Source organism: Tachyglossus aculeatus, unplaced genomic scaffold (assembly GCF_015852505.1).
Source record: "Tachyglossus aculeatus isolate mTacAcu1 unplaced genomic scaffold, mTacAcu1.pri scaffold_217_arrow_ctg1, whole genome shotgun sequence".
Lineage (NCBI taxonomy): Eukaryota > Metazoa > Chordata > Mammalia > Monotremata > Tachyglossidae > Tachyglossus > Tachyglossus aculeatus.
This window is the reverse complement of record NW_024044933.1, coordinates 92,687-111,391: the sequence shown is the minus strand read 5'-3', so window position 1 is coordinate 111,391 and position 18,705 is coordinate 92,687. Positions and strand designations below refer to the sequence as shown.

At 44.6% G+C, this 18,705-nt stretch overlaps 1 protein-coding gene across 1 annotated transcript; it reads right to left on the bottom strand.

The window, feature by feature from the left end:
• Positions 1–9,476: 9,476 nt before the first annotated feature.
• Positions 9,477–10,411, bottom strand: LOC119923677 (olfactory receptor 491-like). The gene is given in 2 exon segments (XM_038742988.1): positions 9,477–9,664; positions 9,667–10,411. Coding segments are annotated over 2 exon segments (918 nt in total). The 5' UTR covers positions 10,397–10,411.
• Between the last annotated feature and the right edge of the window lie 8,294 nt (positions 10,412–18,705).

Sequence of the window (18,705 nt, the reverse complement as noted above, 5' to 3'; positions counted from 1 at the left end):
CTCGTTCAAGTTCTCATCCTATCCCGTCTGGACTACTGCATCAGCCTTCTCTCTGATCTCCCATCCTCGTGTCTCTCTCCACTTCAATCCATACTTCATGCTGCTGCCCGGATTGTCTTTATCCAGAAACTCTCTGGGCAGGTTACTCCCCTCCTCAAAAATCTCCAGTGGCTACCAATCAAGCTGCGCATCAGGCAGAAACTCCTCACCCTGGGCTTCAAGGCTCTCCATCACCTCGCCCCCTCCTACCTCACCTCCCTTCTCTCCTTCTACAGCCCACCCCACACCCTCCACTCCTCTGCCGCTAATCTCCTCCCCGTACCTCGTTCTCGCCTGTCCCGCCATCGACCCCCGGCCCATGTCATCCCCCGGGCCTGGAATGCCCTCCCTCTGCCCATCCGCCAAGCTAGCTCTCTTCCTCCCTTCAAGGCCCTACTGAGAGCTCACCTCCTCCAGGAGGCCTTCCCAGACTAAGCCCCTTCCTTCCTCTCCCCCTCGTCCCCCTCTCGATCCCCCCATCTTACCTCCTTCTCTTCCCCACTGCACCTGTATATATGTATATATGTTTGCACATATTTATTACTCTATTTATTTATTTATTTATTTTACTTGTACATATCTATTCTATTCATTTTATTTTGTTAGTATGTTTGGTTTTGTTCTCTATCTCCCCCTTTTAGACTGTGAGCCCACTGTTGGGTAGGGACTGTCTCTATGTGTTGCCAACTTGTACTTACCAAGCGCTTAGTACAGTACTCTGCACACAGTAAGTGCTCAATAAATACGATTGATGATGATGATGATGATCTGTAAAATTGGGATGCAGTGCCTGTTCTTCCTCCTACTTAGAGTTCAAGCCCCAGGTTGGACAGGAACGTTTTAAAAAATTTGTGTTTGTTAAGTGCTTACACCATGCCAGACACTGTACTAAGCACTGGAGTAGATATAAGAAAATCAGGTTTGACAAAATCAATGTCCCACATGGGGCTTACTATCTTAATTCCCATTTTACACATGAGGTAATTAAGGCACAGAGAAGTTAAGTGATTTGCCCAAGGCCACACAGCAGACGAGTGGTGGAGCCAGAATTAGAACCCAAGTACTGGTAATTTGCAGGCCTGTGTTCTATCCACTAGGCCATGGAACTGTGTCTGACCTGTTTGTCTTGTGCTTAGAACAACTGTGTCTGACCCAAGTCCTTAGAACAACCAATCAGTGAATCATTGGTGTTTATTGAGCACTTAATGCATGCAGAGCACTGTACTAAGTACTCAGAGAATATTAATCAATCAATCAGTTCTGTCTGTTGAACGTGTATCTATCCTAGTGCTTAGAACAGTGCTTGACACATAATAAACACTTAACGAATACCATAAAAAATCAATAGCATTTATTGAGCCCTTACTGCTTGTAGAACACTGAACCAAGCCATATTAAGTGCTGTACTAAGCATTAAGAGTACAGTACATCAGAGGTGGTAGACACATTCCCTGCCCACAGCAAGCTTGCAATGTACAGAACAGTGCTTGGCACATAATAAATGCTAAATGATTACCATTGTTATTATTATTATTATCATCATTAATTAAATACCCTGGAATTCACAGACGTTGAGAATATTGTTTCCATTATGCTTTCTGACTAGAACTGCCCAAAGTAAATCCCTTTGATACCAAATGTCCTTTTCAAAGCTTCCTTCTCTTCCTTGTTCTTCAGGCTGTAGATCAGTGGGTTCAACTTGGGGATCAATACCATTTGAACATGGACACAACTTTCGTCTGATCCATTGAGTATCTGGATTTGGGCAGCGTATAAATGAATGCTGAAGACCCGTAGAATGGAGTAACTGTGGTCAAATGGGAGGCACAAGAGAAAGCTTTCCCATGCCCCACAGACGATTTTATTCCAAGAATGGCCGACATAACATATAGGTAAGAAGCAATTATGATCGCCAATGTGGACAGAATTAGAAGGGCGGCGAAAGATGAGGGAATTATTTTAACAAGTGACGTGTCAGAACAGGAAACAGTGGCGGGAAATCACAGAAAAAAATTATTGATCACATTGGGCCCACAGAAGAATAATCTGAATAAATTACTTGTAAATATGAAAGCAGTTAACAAACTTTCTAGGTGTGAGACCACTACCATAAGGAGACAGAATCTCTTAGACATAATTGTCGGGTAAGCCAGTGGTTTGCAGATGGCCACATATCGATCATAAGCCATCACGGCCAAGAGGAGGCACTCAGCAGGCCCAACAATACTAGCGATAAAGAACTGCACAGCACACCCCCATAGGAAATACTTTTCTTCTCGATTAGTGAGTTCTCAAGTAATTTTGGAGTGGCAGTTGAGGAGATACACATGTCTGTGAAGGATAAATGACTAAGGAAAAAATACATGGGGGTGTGGAGGTGGGAATGAATCCTGATTAACAAGATGATTCTACCGTTCCCCAACAGGGTGACAGCATAGGTTACTAGAAATAGCCCAAAGAGGATAACCTGAGCCACTGGATCACTTGTTAGTCCAAGAAGAATGAATTCCACCATAGCGGTCTGATTTATACCAGCCAATTATCAGCCATGTCTCCTTTGAGGAAAGAATCCTTCAGACTAAATTAGAATGCAGTAGCATGGAAGGAATCCAAAGTTCATAAGGAGGTTTCCAGAATGAATAAAAACAAAACAGTGGAGAGGATTTAGCAGCAAGGAAGAAAATCCACAACTCGTAGGAACACTTCCAGAAAGAATAAAAGCAAAAAGATGGAGGAAACTTAGTAGCAAGAGCAGCATTAAAAGGAAAATAACTAGAAAAATATCAGTAAACAAGATAAAATTCCAATCAACCAATTAATCAGTGGTATGCACTGAACCCTCCCTGTGTGCAGATGATGTAATAATAATTATGGTATTCGTTAAGGACTTAATATGCACCAAACACTGTTCTAAGCACTGGGGTAGATACAAAGTAATCAGGTTGTTCCATGTGGAGCTCATGGTCTTCATCCTTATTTTACAGATGAGGTAACTGAGGCACAGAGAAGTTAAGTGACTTTCTCAAAGTCACCTTACTAAACACTTGGTAAAGCACAAAAGGGTAAATAGACACGCTCCCTACACTCAAAGCTGACCCCATCAAAATGCTCTGCTCCTTCATGACTCTCAGTCTCACTTTGCTCAGAGAATAAGGCATGATAAGGAGGTGTGGAATTGTGGGATTTAGTTAATGATGTGCTGATGGTTAAAGCATAACAGAAGAAGGCAAAGTAACTAAATAATTAAGTGACAATAGCTTCTATGAATACATTTCACTACTTAAAAGTACATTAAATTATATTAAACTCAAGTTTTCAAAAAAAAAAAGGTCCAAGGATAATATTTGACTTCAGAACTGTGCCTGCAGGGTCAGTTGAATAGGATGATCTCAGAACTGCAATCTTCATCTCCATAGAATTGGGGATGCTTTCTTTAGAAAAACAAAGAAGAAACCCACATGAACCACCTAGAGTCCATGTTCAGGCAAAAAAGATCAAGATAACTTGCTGTAAACACAATGGAGCATTGGCCATTGGGTAAATATTTAATCAGATTTACCAAAAGATTCCCCACCCATCTATAACTCAGTCAGCATTTCTGTACATCAGAGCTATTCCTGGATTAGTAATGGAGAAACCCCATCCACTGGATCAATTAGGCATCTTAAGCAATTAAAATAAGTCTAATAAATCAATTTCTGGGAAGCCTCTGAAATACTGACCCTATTTGATTCATAGCAAGGGAACCATCATCAGGAGCTCCAAGAGGATTGAAAAGGAACTACCCAGATGTGTGTATATTAGGTTCTGTGTTGCACTGTGACTGAATCCCAAAGGCATAATGGTATCCTCAGTGCTATTCTCAGAATAAGCAATAGAATCAATCAATCAATCAATCATATTTATTGAGCGCTTACTGTGTGCAGAGCACTGTATTAAGCGCTTGGGAAGTACAAGTTGGCAACATATAGAGACAGTCCATACCCAACAGTGGGCTCACAGTCTAGAAGGGGGAGACAGAGAAGAAAACCAAACATATTAACAAAATAAAATGATAGAATAGATATGTACAAGAAAAATAAATAAATAAATAGAGTAATAAATATGTACAAACATATATACATATACACAGGTGCTGTGGGGAAGGGAAAGAGGTAAGACGGGGGAGATGGAGGGGGGACAAGGGGGAGAGGGAGGAGGGGGTTCCGTATAGGAAGGCCTCCTGGAGGAGGTGTCTCTCAGTAGGGTCTTGAAGGGAGGAAGAGAGCTAGCTTGGTGGATGTGCGGAAGGAGGGCATTCCAGGCCAAGGGGATAACGTGGGCCGGAGGTCGACCGTGGGACAGGTGAGAACGAGGCACGGTGGGGAGATTAGTGGCAGAGGAGTGGATGGTGTGGGCTGGGCTGTAGAAGGAGAGAAGGGAGGTGAGGTAGGAGGGCGCGAGGTGATGGAGAGTCTTGAAGCCGAGGGTGAGGAGTTTCTGCCTGATGCACAGATTGATTGGTAACCACTGGAGATTTTTGAGAAGGGGAGTAACATGCCCAGAGCGTTTCTGGACAAAGACAATCCGGGCAGCGGCGTTTGAAGTGGATTGAAGTGGGGAGAGACACGAGGATGGGAGGTCAGAGAGGAGGCTGATGCAGTAGTTCAGACGGGATAGGATGAGAGCTTGAATGAAGCTAGATAGATAGATAGAATGAATTCCCTTCATCCCTTCATTCCCTTTATTTCCTTCACAGAAGTGATGGGAAAAAAGAATCCCTCAAACCTTATGATATTTTTAACTGGTTACCAAGAAGATTTTTTGCAGAGGATACCAGAGAGGAAAGGATACTTCTCTTTCGGATAGAAAGTTAGCACCTATTGAATTAAATTTAGGTCCTGGGGAGGCTGCTCGCTGTTTGTATTTGTGTTTGTGATGTGCCTCATTTGCTCTTATTGGGTTATTTCAGACGGTTGCTTGGTTATTTTGTTGGCTTTTGTGAGCTGAACCTTTCTATATGTGGGGCTTCTCCCAACCTAGATTGCAACGTCACTGAAGACGGCACTACCATCCTTCATGTCTCACAAGACTGCAACATTCGTGTCATCCTCGACTTCGCTCTCTCATTCACCCCACACATCCAATCTGTCACCAAAACCTGCCGGTCTCACCTCCCCAACATTGCCAAGATCTGCCCTTTCCTCTCCATCCAATCCGCTACCTTGCTGGTTCAATCTTCTAGACTGTGTGTCCACTGTTGGGTAGGGACCGTCTCTATACGCTGCCAAGTTGTACTTCCCAAGCGCTTAGTACAGTCCTCTGCACACAGTAAGCGCTCAATAAATGTGATTGAATGAATGAATGAATCTCTCATCTGATCCCTACTGGATTACTGCATCAGCCTCCTCTCTGATCTCCCATCCTCCTGTTTCACTCTACTTCAGTCTATACTTCACTCTGCTGCCCGGATTATCTTTGTTCAGAAGTGCTCTGGGCATTTTCCTCCCCTCCTCAAAAATCTCCAGTGGCTGCCTGTCAACCTACAAATCAAGCAAAAGCTCCTCACCCTCGGTTTCAAGGCTCTCCATCACCTCGCCCCCGCCTATCTCACCTCCCTTCTTTTCTTCTACAGCCCAGGCTGCACCCTCTGCTCCTCTGCCGCTAACCTCCTCACTGTACCTCGTTGTCGCCTGTCCCGCCGTCGAACCCCGGCCCACGCCCTTCCCCTGGCCCAGAATGCCCTCCCTCCACACATCCGCCAAGCTAGCTCTCTTCCTCCCTTCAAAGCCTTACTGAGAGTTCACCTCCTCCAGGAGGCCTTCCCAAACTGAGACCCCTTTTTTCTCTCCTCCCCATCCCCCAACCCTACCTCTTTCCCCTTCCCACAGCATTTGAATATATTTGTACAGATTTATCACTCTATTTATTTTACTTGTACATATTTACTATTCTATTCATCTTGTTAACGATGTGCGTATAGCTATAATTCTATTTGTTCTGACGATTTTGACACCTGTCTACATGTTTTGTTTTGTTGTCTATCTCCCCTTCTAGACTGTGAGCCCGTTGTTGTGTAGGGACCGTTTCTCAAGATCACAGAGCAGCCCTTCTCACCTTGTACAGCCGAGCCTGCACACTCCGCTTCTGGTGCTAACCTTCTCAACGTGCCTCGATCTCGCCTATCCCACCTTTGACCCATGGCCCACGTCCTACCTCTGTCCCGTAACGCAGTCCCTCCTCAAATCCTCCAAAAGATCACTCTTCCCCCCCTTAAAGCCCTACTGTTGGCTCACCTCCTCCAAGATGCCTTCCCAGACTAAACCTCCTTTTCCTCAGCTCCCCCTTCCATCTGCATCACCTCAACTCACTCCCTTTGCTCTCCCCCCTCCCTACCACACAGCACTCACGTATTTATGTATATATGCATAATTCTATTTATGCCTGTATACTTGTATTGATGTGTACGTATCTGTAATTTTATTTATTTACACTGATGCCTGTTTACCCTCTTTTGCCCTACCTCCTTCTCCTCCCCACAGCACTTGTATGCATTTGTACAGATTTATTACTCTATTTACTTTACTTGCACATATATACTACTCTATTTTGTTAATGAGGTCCATATAGCTATAATTCTATTTATTCTGATGGCTTTGACACCTGTCTACATGTTTTGTTTTGTTGTCTGTCTCTCCCTTCTTGACTGTGAGCCCGTTGTTGGGTAGGGACTGCATCTTTATGTTGCCGACTTGTATTTCCCAAGGGCTTAGTACAGTGCTCTGCACACAGTAAGCGCTCAATAAATACGATTGAATGAATGAATGAATGAATACCTCATTTCCGGCACCTGCTCCTCTATTTATTTCCATTTTTTTTGGTTCCCCGAGGCCTGTAACTAATCTGACTCTCACTGTGGATTTTATCAGCTTTGCCTCCAGGTTCAGTGGAATTGAATTACCTCAGCAATGCATAGGTCAACTTACTAAAATCGTGGATACTCTGTTGAAATAATCGAGAAACCCATGGACAACCACGTATAGTCCCTGCCCTGGTTAACATGACTAGGCAACTAGCAATAAACACAATGGGAACATTGACCTTTAAATTCATCCCCCTAACTACTCTATCTCCCGAATCATTGCAAGGTGGCATGAAATAGTGGACAGAGCATGAGGGCCTGAAAGTCAGAAGGTCATGGGTTCTAATCTCAGCCCATCACTTGTCAGCTGTGTGACTTTGGGCAAATCACTTCACTAACCTATGCCTCAGTTACCTCATCTGTAAAATGAGGAGTGATACTGTGAACCCTCCATGGAAGAGGGACTGTATCCAACCTGATTTGCTTGTATCCACCACAGCACCTAGTACAGTGCCTGACATGTGGTAAGTGCTTAACAAATACCATTATTATTATTGTTTCACCAAAGCTCCAGGAGGATTAAAAGAGAACCACCAAGACATGGGTATATGAGGTTCTGTGTTGTATAGGAACTGAATTCCAAAAGCATAATGATGTCCTCAATGTTATTTTCAGAATAAACAATAAAATGAATAACCTTTTAATACCTAACAATCAAAACCCTCAATACCACCTATAATTACCTTCTGGAAAGAAGAGGACGGAACTCCAGATGGTTTGTAACTGGACTGAAGACCCACTTGTATTTCGTTTGACATATTTGGGGGTTGGACTGTCTGAAGCTCAGCTGTATTCCCAGTGCCACCTGAGTCACAAGTATACAAAATCCCTGTAGATTTTAGAAGATCTGGGAATGATGTAAGTTAAATTTTGTGTTTATTTGGCTTGCCTTCATTTGATTGCCCTTTTCTTTAGGCCTGAAATCAAAAGTCATTTAGAGAATTTAATGTTGGGGTCTTTATCAGATGACTTTATATTAATTTATTGTTCGGGTAAGGTAAGGAAGCAAAATGCATTAGAGTGGGCTGCCCAGGTGGATTTTGGTGGATAATGTAATTGGGGATACAGCCGGCTAGTGCCTTTCTAAACTATCTTACATTCCTGCATGTAGGAGAGATGAGGGAAGTACATATTTAAGTGGACAAAGGACCCCTCTCCTTTTAATCCCCTTTAATTATCAAACCAGAGTGAGCTGCCAGAAGAGTTTGGGATTGTTTCTTGCCCAGGTGGGTAACCCAGACTGGATGGAAGGACATGGAAGGAGAGAGAAGGAAGCCACTTCTCCCATCACACTCTGGGGTTATCTTACACGCATTTCCCTTACCTCAGGAAAACAAAATGTGCTCCATTGCGTGTGGCCAACACAGAGGCCTGTTTCAGGTATAATGTCAGAGTGAGTGAAGGGAAAGGTGGAGAAGGGAAGAATATTAAAGGAGCTCCATTGTGGAATGAGTACATTTTGGACATGTGTCATGTGGGTTTCATTTATATCAGTTCAATTATGAGTTCCCCAAGAAAACCAGAGTGCCTAAAGACTGCTAAAATCCAAACAAAATGCTGAGTAAAGTCCCAAATTGTCACAGTATCTCAGTGACATGTGAAGCATCGGGGTTAAGGGGAGGACTTAAAAGGAACTGGGGTCAGAAAGTGATCTGGGCCACTTCCATAAATATCAATTTGTTGCCATAGATTATTAATGTTTCCTCCCGCAGATTCTGATTGGAAAGCAATATTTAACACACTTTCCTCTGGACAACAGCATCAAATTCTATTTAAAAAACATTTGATTATAAGGGGAAACCACTGAAATTAAATAAAGAAATTATAAAAAAAATGATATCTTAGAGATATGTGCTTAAGCAGGATAGGGAGATTTGACAGCCAGCAGTCAGAGCAATCTTTTTGCTCCGTGATATACGGAAAAACTATGTCTTCCCAGTCGATTTTAATTGTTGGTTTTCACTTGGTAATTAGCCCTTCGGCAACCCTGTGGCACTCCCAGGCATGTGAACACTCCATTTGTAACAGTACCATATCGAAACATCACCAACGATAGTATTTATTGAGCGCCTATTTTCTGCTGAGTGTTTTATTAAGTGCTTGGGAGAGTACAATGCAACAAAGTTGGTAGACAGCTTCCTTGCCCACATCAAACAGAATTGTCATAGGCTCTTGTAATTTCAATTTTTAATGAGCCAATCATTGTAATTCTCTGGTCTTGAAGATATATTTGTATGGCTGGTTGACATGAGGTTCAGTACATAGTACAATTCTTAACCACTGATGGTTTCATCTCCAACTCAAACTTATGTCATGAAAACATTTACAGTACACTAAATTCTGTAATTAAAGCATGATTCATGCCCCTAGACTACTACAAGCTATGTTGGTATTCCTTCTTATTATTCTCAGTATTGTAGAAATGGCAGTGGTGATGAAAAAGGAAAGAAGATCCATTATTCTGGATAATATTCAATGTCATTAAAATATGGCTTTTTCTAAGATTTGATTTCTTTAATCCAAACCGTCATCATGATTAAGAAAACCTATGAATCACCTTTCCCGGGGCCTCCTTAACATCCTTGTTCCTCAGGCTGTAGATCAGCAGGTTCAACATGGGGATTATAATGGTGTTGATCACAGACACCACTTTGTTCTGATGGATTGAGTAACTGGAATTGGGCAACACATATATGAAAGTGATGGTCCCGTAGTACAGAGTGAGTGGGAGGTACAAGTGGAGAAACCTTTGTGTCTCCCTTCCCTTGAGTTCATTCTCAGGATTGTCAAGACGATGCATACATAAGAAATGACTATGACAAGCATGGTCACCGCTATTATTGACCCCGAGGAGACAGAAGGGATGATTTTAATATCTGAAATGTCCGAACAAGAAAGCTTCAACAGTGGAGCAAAGTCACAGAAAAAGTGGTTTATCTGATTAGGCCCACAGAAATACACATTTAAGAAGCAACTGGTAAACGTCCAACCATTCACACGGCCACCAATGTAGGAAGCAACTACGAGCAGGATGCAAACTTTGTCAGACCTTTTGCCCGAGTAGAGCAGTGGGCTACAGACAGCCACGTATCGGTCGTAAGCCATAGCTGCCAGCAAGAAGCACTCGGTCGTCCCAAAAGTCACCACAGAACGCAGCTGAGCAATACAACCGGCCAAAGGTATGGTGTGGAGATCAGTCAAGAAGTTTCCAAGCATTACTGGTGTTACACAGGAGGAATACTCAATATCAACAGCAGCCAAATGGCTGAGGAAGAAGTACACTGGGGTATAAAGTTTGGTATTGACCCTAATTAACATGATGATGCTGAGATTTCCCATTAAAGTCACAACATAGATCCCCAGGAATATCACAGAGAAGACAGCCTGAAGGGAGGCATCACCTGTTAACCCCAAAGGAATGAATTCCGTTAAGGTGCTGTGTTTTCTGCCACCCATGAGGTATTCTAGAAATAGTTTATGTTGAGACAAAAGGGGACCTCAATTCAGGGAGAGATCAACAAGGCAAATATTGAACTGTTTCCCTTGACGATTCCTACTGATTTAAAAGTTGTGCTTGTCAGACTCAGGGAGGCACATGTGGAATATTTTTCTCTGTTCCACAGAGATCATGCAGGTACTCTGAAGAGGTCTGAAAACAGAAAAAAAAATTAAATTTCATATTGCAATATTGAAACTAAAAGTCATTAGTTTTTTTCTGTCCACAAATTTTAAATTGTTTGCTTTTTTATAAGGCATTTATTAAGGGCTTACTATGGGCAAAGCACTGTTCTAAGCGCTGGGGAGGATACAAGGTGATCAGGGTGTTTCATGTGGGGCTCACAGTCTTCATCCCCATTATACAGATCAGGGAACTGAGGCACAGAGAAGTGAAGTGACTTTCTCAAAGTCACACAGCTGACAACTGGCAGAGTCTGGATTTGAACCCATGACCTCTGACTCCCAAGCCCGGGCTCTTTCCACTGAGCCACGCTACTTCCCTTGGATAAATCAATCAAGCAATCAATGGTATTTATTGAACTCCGTGTGCATAGAAATATAATAAGCATTTCAGGAAAATACCAAAGAATACAGTCTGCAGCGGGAGACAGCTATTAAAATAAGTTACAGACAGGAAAAATAATTAATTTAAGGGTATTCACATAGGTGCTTCAGGGCTAAAGTATCAATGTGATTAATTTAATTTAATTATGAGGTATGACTCCAAATACATATTAAAGAGAATTAATAGACGTAATTTACTTCCCACCCCTTTCATTCATTCAGTCAGTCAGTCAATCATATTTATTGACCTCTTACTATGTGCAAAGCACTGTGCTAAGAAACGGGAGAGTAGATTACAGCAATGAACACATTCCCCCACCAAAGAGAGCCCACAGTTTAGAGGGGGAGACAGACATTAATATAAGCAGTGTGGCTCAGTGGAAAGAGCCTAGGGAGTCAGAGGTCATGGGTTCTAATCCCGAATCTGCCATTTGTCAGCTGTGTGACTTTGGGCAAGTCACTTAATTTCTATGTGACTCAGTTACCTCATCTGTAAAATGAGGATGAAGGCTGTAAACCCTATGTGGGACAACCTGATCACCTCGTATCCACCCCAGCACTTAGAAGTGCTTAACAAATGTCATCATTATTATAAACACTTAGTGCAGTGCTCTGCACACAGTAAGCGCTCAATAAATACGATTCAATGAAGAAATAAATAAATTACAGATGTGCACATAAGCGCTGTTAGGTTGGGGGTGGGGGAGGTATTCCCTTATTGCTCCTTGACTTGCTCCCTTATTTGTTTGATGCGGAGGTGAATGGGAAGCCACTGACATTTCCTGCAGAGTGGGAAAATATGGTCTGAATGTTTTTGTAAGAAAATGATCCAGACTGCAGGATGAAGTTGGTCTGGAGTTGAGAGAGACAGGAGACCGGGACGTCAGCAAGGAGGGTGATACTATAATCAGAATGGGATAGGTTAAATTCTTGGATTAAAATGGTAACGGTTTGGATGGAGAGGAAAGTCTCCGCTTCTCAGAAGAAAGAGGACCGAAGACTGAAACCCTTGTGGTGGTGATGGTATTCGTTAAGGGCTTACTATGTGCCAAGCACTGTTCTAAGCACTGGGGTAGATACAAGGTAATCAGGTTGTCCCACATGGGGCTCAGAGTCTTTTTACAGATGAGATAACTGAGGCACAGAGAAGTTAAGTGACTTGCCCAAAATCACACAGCTGACAAGTGGCAGAGTCGGGATTAGAACCCATGACCTCTGACTTACGAGCCAGGACTCTTTCCACTAAGCCTCACTGCTTCTCAGACACATGAATACAGAGTCATAACTGTAAGGATAGTTGGATGGAGGATTGATGAATCAGAGGCAGACAATATGCCCCTTCAGACAATAATTACTTATGGATGGGCTAGTCATAATAATAATAATGATGGCATTTGTTAAGCAATTACTATGTGCAGAGCACTGTTCTTAGCGCTGGGGAAGATACAACGTGATCAGGTTGTCCCAACTGGGGCTCACAGTCTTAATCCCCATTTTACAGATGAGGGAACTGAGGCACAGAGAGTTAGGTGACTTGTCCAAAGTTACACAGCTGACAATTGGCAGAGCTGGAATTTGAACCCATGACTGCTGACTTCCAAGCCCATGCTCTTTCCGTTGAGCCATGCTGCTTCTCAATGCAAGTCAGGCTTGGCTTTAAGTTACCAGTTCCTTAGTGTGTATCATCCCTTGGCCAGTTCTCAAGGTATAACAATTTTAATAATTTTCTTTTACACACTTTTAGCATATTCATTTGTTCCGCAAATTATTAACGTTCACATTTTATAAGGTTAATGCAGTATACAAGCCCTTCCTGAGAAAAGTATTTTGTCCACATTGGCAATTTCTTTCGTTTACTAGTAATACACGAATCAACCAAGAGGGTTGGACATTTCTGAATTCTTCTAAATTTTGCCCTTTCCCTCACTAGGACTGGGTGCTTTGAAGGTGGAGGTTTCTTCCCCCCCGCCCCATGTGAATTGGACTGTATCCAACCTGATTTAACCCCAGGGCTTTGTATAGTGTTTGGCACCTAGTATGCACTTAATAAATACCACCATTATCATTATTATTAGGTCTTAGACCCCGTCAATTGGCTGGCTTCTGTGACTGCTTCCCAATTTGGTTAGTGGCATGCCAGATTAACCATCCAAGTCTACAAGCTGTTGGACTGCATTTTTTCGGTGACTTTCCAATTTATTCAAGTGACATATTGGACTAAGAAGTGTTATTGCTTGATCTCTGGCCCCAGTCATCTTTTTCAAGAGAGGTACTGAAATGTGAGCAGGATGATATCTCTTGTGGGTAGAATCCTTAATGAATAAATTACTGAACTATATCAGTGGTGTGGGGCTGAGGGTGGGGTACTAATCAAGTGCTTACAGGGTACAGATGGAAGTGCATAGGTGATGCAGAAAGAAGAGGGAGTGAGAGGAAATGGGGCCTTGGTTAGCGAAGGCCTCTTGGAGAACAAGGATTTTAACAAAGTTTTGAAGGTGGGAACGGTAGTGGGCTGGCATATACAGGAGTGAGGGAGTTCTAGGTCAAAAGGGAGAAATGGGAAACGGGCAAGGAGTGAGATAGAAGAAATTGAGACACAGTGAGCCAGCTGTCTCTACGAGAGAAAAGTGTACAGGCTCAGCTGTGGTAGGAAATCAGTGAGGTTGAGAAGCTGGAGGCAAGCTGTTTGAATGCTTTAGAGGCAACGGTAAGGAGTTTCTGTTTGATATGAAGGTGGATGAGTAACCATTAGAGGTTCTTGAAGAATATGGGGAGGCATGGACTCACATTTTCTTCAGAAAATTATCCTAGTAGCAGAGGAAAATATGGACTGTAGTGGGGAGAAACAGGAGGCGGGGAGGTCAGTGAGGAGGCTGATGCAGTAGTCAATGCAGGGTATGATAAGTGCTTGGATCAACGTAATAGCAGCTTGGATGGGAGAGGGAAGGATGGATTATAGGGATTTTGTGAAGGCAGAGCTGATAGGCTGAATATATACATTGAATGAGAGAGATGAGTTGAGGATAATGCCAAGATTATGGGAGGGTGAGATCAGGAGGATAGTGGCATTATCTACAGTAATGGGAAGGACAGGGTTTGAGTGGGAAGATGAGGAGATCTATTTTGGACAGCTTTAGTTTGAGGTAATAATAATAATGACGATGGCATTTATTGAGCGCATACTATATGCAAAGCACTGTTCTAAGGGCTGGGGAGGTTACAAGGTGATCAGGTTGTCCCACGGAGAGCTCACAGCCTTAATCCCCATTTTACAGACGAGGTAACCGAAGCACAGATAAGTTAAGTGACTTGCCCAAAGTCACACAGCAGACAAGTGGCAGCATCAGGATTTGAACCTATGACCTGTGCTTCTGACCCCATTCCCTCTCACCTCATAAAATCTCTCGCTTCATCCCTTCTCCCCTCCTTAACTTCCATCTTCAACCGCTCACTCTCCACTGGTTCCTTCCCCTCTGCCTTCAAACATGCCCATGTCTCTCCCATCCTAAAAAAACCCTCTCTTGACCCCACCTCACCTTCTAGTTATCGCCCCATATCCTTCCTACCATTCCTTTCCAAACTCCTTGAACGAGTTGTCTACACGCGCTGCCTAGAATTCCTCAACAAAAACTCTCTCCTCGACCCCCTCCAGTCTGGCTTCCGTCCCTTACATTCCACGGAAACTGCCCTCTCAAAGGTCACCAATGACGTCCTGCTTGCCAGATCCAACGGCACATACTCTGTCCTAATCCTCCTCGACCTCTCAGCTGCCTTCGACACTGTGGACCACCCCCTTCTCCTCAACACGCTATCTCACCTTGGCTTCACAGACTGCGTCCTGTCCTGGTTCTCCTCTTACCTCTCCGGTCGTTCATTCTCAGTCTCTTTTGCAGGCTCCTCCTCCTCCTCTTATCCTCTTACTGTGGGGGTTCCCCAAGGTTCAGTGTTTGGTCCCCTTCTGTTCTCAATCTACACGCACTCCCTTGGTGACCTCATTCGCTCCCACGGCTTCAACTATCATCTCTACGCTGATGACACCCAGATCTACATCTCTGCCCCTGCTCTCTCCCCCTCTCTCCAGGCTCGCATCTCCTCCTGCCTTCAGGACATCTTCATCTGGATGTCTGCCCGCCACCTAAAGCTCAACATGTCGAAGACTGAACTCCTTGTCTTCCCTCCCAAACCTTGCCCTCTCCCTGACTTTCCCATCTCTGTTGACGGCACTACCATCCTTCCCGTCTCACAAGCCCGCAACCTTGGTGTCATTCTCGACTCCGCTCTCTCATTCACCCCTCACATCCAAGCCGTCACCAAAACCTGCCGGTCTCAGCCCCGCAACATTGCCAAAATCCGCCCTTTCCTCTCCATCCATACTGCTACCCTACTCGTTCAAGGTCTCATCCTATCCCATCTGGACTACTGCATCAGCCTTCTCTCTGATCTCCCATCCTCGTGTCTCTCTCCACTTCAATCCATACTTCATGCTGCTGCCCGGATTATCTTTGTCCAGAAACGCTCTGGGCATATTACTCCCCTCCTCAATAATCTCCAGTGGCTACCAATCAATCTGCGCATCAGGCAGAAACTCCTCACCCTGGGCTTCAAGGTTGTTCATCACCTCGCCCCCTCCTACCTCACCTCCCTTCTCTCCTTCTACAGCCCACCCCGCACCCTCCGCTCCTCCACTGCTAATCTCCTCACCGTACCTCGTTCTTGCCTGTCCCGCCATCGACCCCCGGCCCACGTCATCCCCCGGGCCTGGAATGCCCTCCCTCTGCCCATCCGCCAAGCTAGCTCTCTTCCTCCCTTCAAGGCCCTACTGAGAGCTCACCTCCTCCAGGAGGCCTTCCCAGACTGAGCCCCTTCCTTCCTCTCCCCCTCGTCCCCCTCTCCATTCCCCCCAACTTACCTCCTTCCCTTCCCCACAGCACCTGTATATATGTATATATGTTTGTACATATTTATTACTCTATTCATTTATTTATTCATTTTACTTGTACATCTCTATTCTATTTATTTTATTTTGTTAGTATGTTTGGTTTTGTTTTGTCTCCCCCTTTTAGACTGTGAGCCCACTGTTGGGTAGGGACTGTCTCTGTATGTTGCCAATTTGTATTTCCCAAGCGCTTAGTACAGTGCTCTGCACACAGTAAGTGCTCAATAAATACGATCGATGATGATGACCTCCGACTCCAAAGCCTTTCCACTGAGCCACGCTGCTGGATGACATCCAGGTAGAGATGTCCTGAAGGCAGAAGGAAATGTGAGGTGGCAGAGAAGACAGAGGTCAGGTCTAGAAAGATAAATTTGGGAATCATCCTCCTAAAATGATAGTTGAAGCCATGGGAGCGAATGAGTTCTCCAAGGGTGGGAGTGTAGGTGGAGAATAGAAGGGGACCTAAAACTGAGCCTAGAGGTCCCCCACTATTACGGGGTGGGAGGCAGAGAAGGACCCTACAACAGAATATGAGAAGGGCATGTCAGATTAAATAATCCAAATTTCTTTTGGCCTATTCTCCCAGGCCCAAATTCCAAATTCTTATTCAGGGTCGTACTAGACATTACTAAATATTCAGACCGGAGAAACATAAACATTTAGTTTAATGCTCAGAAAGAGCCAGACGGGAAAACCGAACCAGACCTAAATGATCACCCATCCCAAAATACCCACGCTTCTGTTAAATCATGAACTTCTGTGTTCTTACAGAATAAGTAGGCCATGTTAGAGGATGTACTCACAACTCACTCAGGGTAGGCTTTTCCTCAAGACTCCCAGCATGGCTCAGCAGTCGGATGGGCAGAGGGAAGAAAGCCAACCTGAGCCCGCCACATTCTGTCCTCAGGATAAATGCCTCCACCCATCCTGATTGGCTCTCACTCCCAGATGGTTCTGACATGTGCAAACCTTTGCCTTTGGGAAACATAGTTCCCAGATTAATGTCCTACTTCCCTTCATCCTTTGATCTTAACAATGCCTCCAAAGGACTAACTAGTTAAAATAGTGCTTTGGGAGTGTTGGTTTAGAGGTATTTGGGGATCTGCCTGAGGGCTTCCACTCTACTGTCAGATTTCTAGCAGACCTTTGGACATTTGCTTTTTGCCTCTTTTCAGCTTCACATCACTTAGGTACGGTCACCCATCGTCCGGGGAAAGGTTCGTTCATTGATCAGCGAGGCAAGAGAGAGAGAGAGAGAGGTGGGGGGGGGGGCGGGGACGGAAAGCCTGAGTTTTATATAAAATTTATTCCGTGAGGCGAATTGAATTTATGTAATTGTTTAGGCGCAATGGATTGAACTTCCCATTTGGGAGGAATATAATCAGTTAGCAATATTAGAGCTTCCCTACACAGGAGGAAAACAATCATACATTAATTGCGCGTGGGTGAGGCGGATAGCTCTCACCCCTGTGCACTTCCCACATGGGAAGAATTCATTACATTACCCGCGCACGTGGTGGGTGACTAGCTCTCACCATGTGCTCTCCGTACATGGGAGGAATCCATTCATGATTCATTCATTCATTCAATTGTATTTATTGAGCGCTTACAGTGTGCAGAGCACTGTACTAAGCGCTTGGGAAGTACAAGTTGACAACATATAGAGACGGTCCCTACCCAACAGTGTTATCACAGTCTAGAAGGGGGATGGATTTCCATAAGCAGAGGGGCACCTGGGTCCTACCCACGAGACACTCACCCGTCCCCCAGCCCTTGCCTCAGCGTGTTGGTTCTGGTTGCAGAGTGGGCGTCTGGCCTTCTGGGCGGAGTGAGACACGTGGGCTGCAGCTGCTGCAGTGGCTGCTCCTTCTGCTGCTGCGTGTCCTGGTGTTCTGACCCCGAGGTCAGAGGCTACAGGTATTTATTGCCTGTGCCCCTAGGCCATTCCAGCTTCCGGCCTCAGTCTATCCAGTCTCTGCCCTCTCCCCTCCTTCATACCTAATTTGATTGGCACGGGGGCGAGGGACACCTTCTGTATTCCCAGCTTGGTCTGTCAATCTAGCAGATTTGGTCGTGGGGGTGGTATCCCACCCTCACTTCCGAGTTCCGCCTGCTGGCTCAGGTGGTCACGAGATAGCTTTTGACCTTGAGATGGCCAGTACCCCAGGGTCACCTCGGGACAGGTACTTATCTGTAAATTATTGATTTACGTTAATACCTGTCTCCCCAGCTACAGAGTAAGCTTCTTTCTGGCAGAGACTGTGTCTACCAACTCTGCTGTATAGTACTCTCCCAAGTGTTTATCATCAGCATCACCTTTCTTTCTGCCTTCCCTACCTCCTGAGTCTCCCCACCCCAGTTAATACTTTACTCTGTTGCCCAGATTATCTTTCTACAGAAGTGTTCAGGGCACGTCACCCCTTCTTCTCAAAATTCTCCAGTGATTGCCTATCCTCCTCCATATTAAACAAACACTCCTCACAATTGGCTTTAGAGCTCTCCATCACCTCGTCCCCTCCTTCCTCACCTCCCTTCTCCCCTTATACTTCCCAGCCCACGCACTCCGCTTCTCTGGCGCTAACCTTCTCACTGTGCCTCCATCTCTCCTGTCAGGCCACTGATTCCTGGCTCACACCCTTCTTCTGACCTGGTACGTCCTTTCTTCTCAAATCCACCAGACAATCACTCTCCCCCCACCTGTTCAAAGCCCTCTTGAAGACACAACTCTTCCAGGAGGCCTTCCCAGAATAGGCCCCACTTTTCCTCA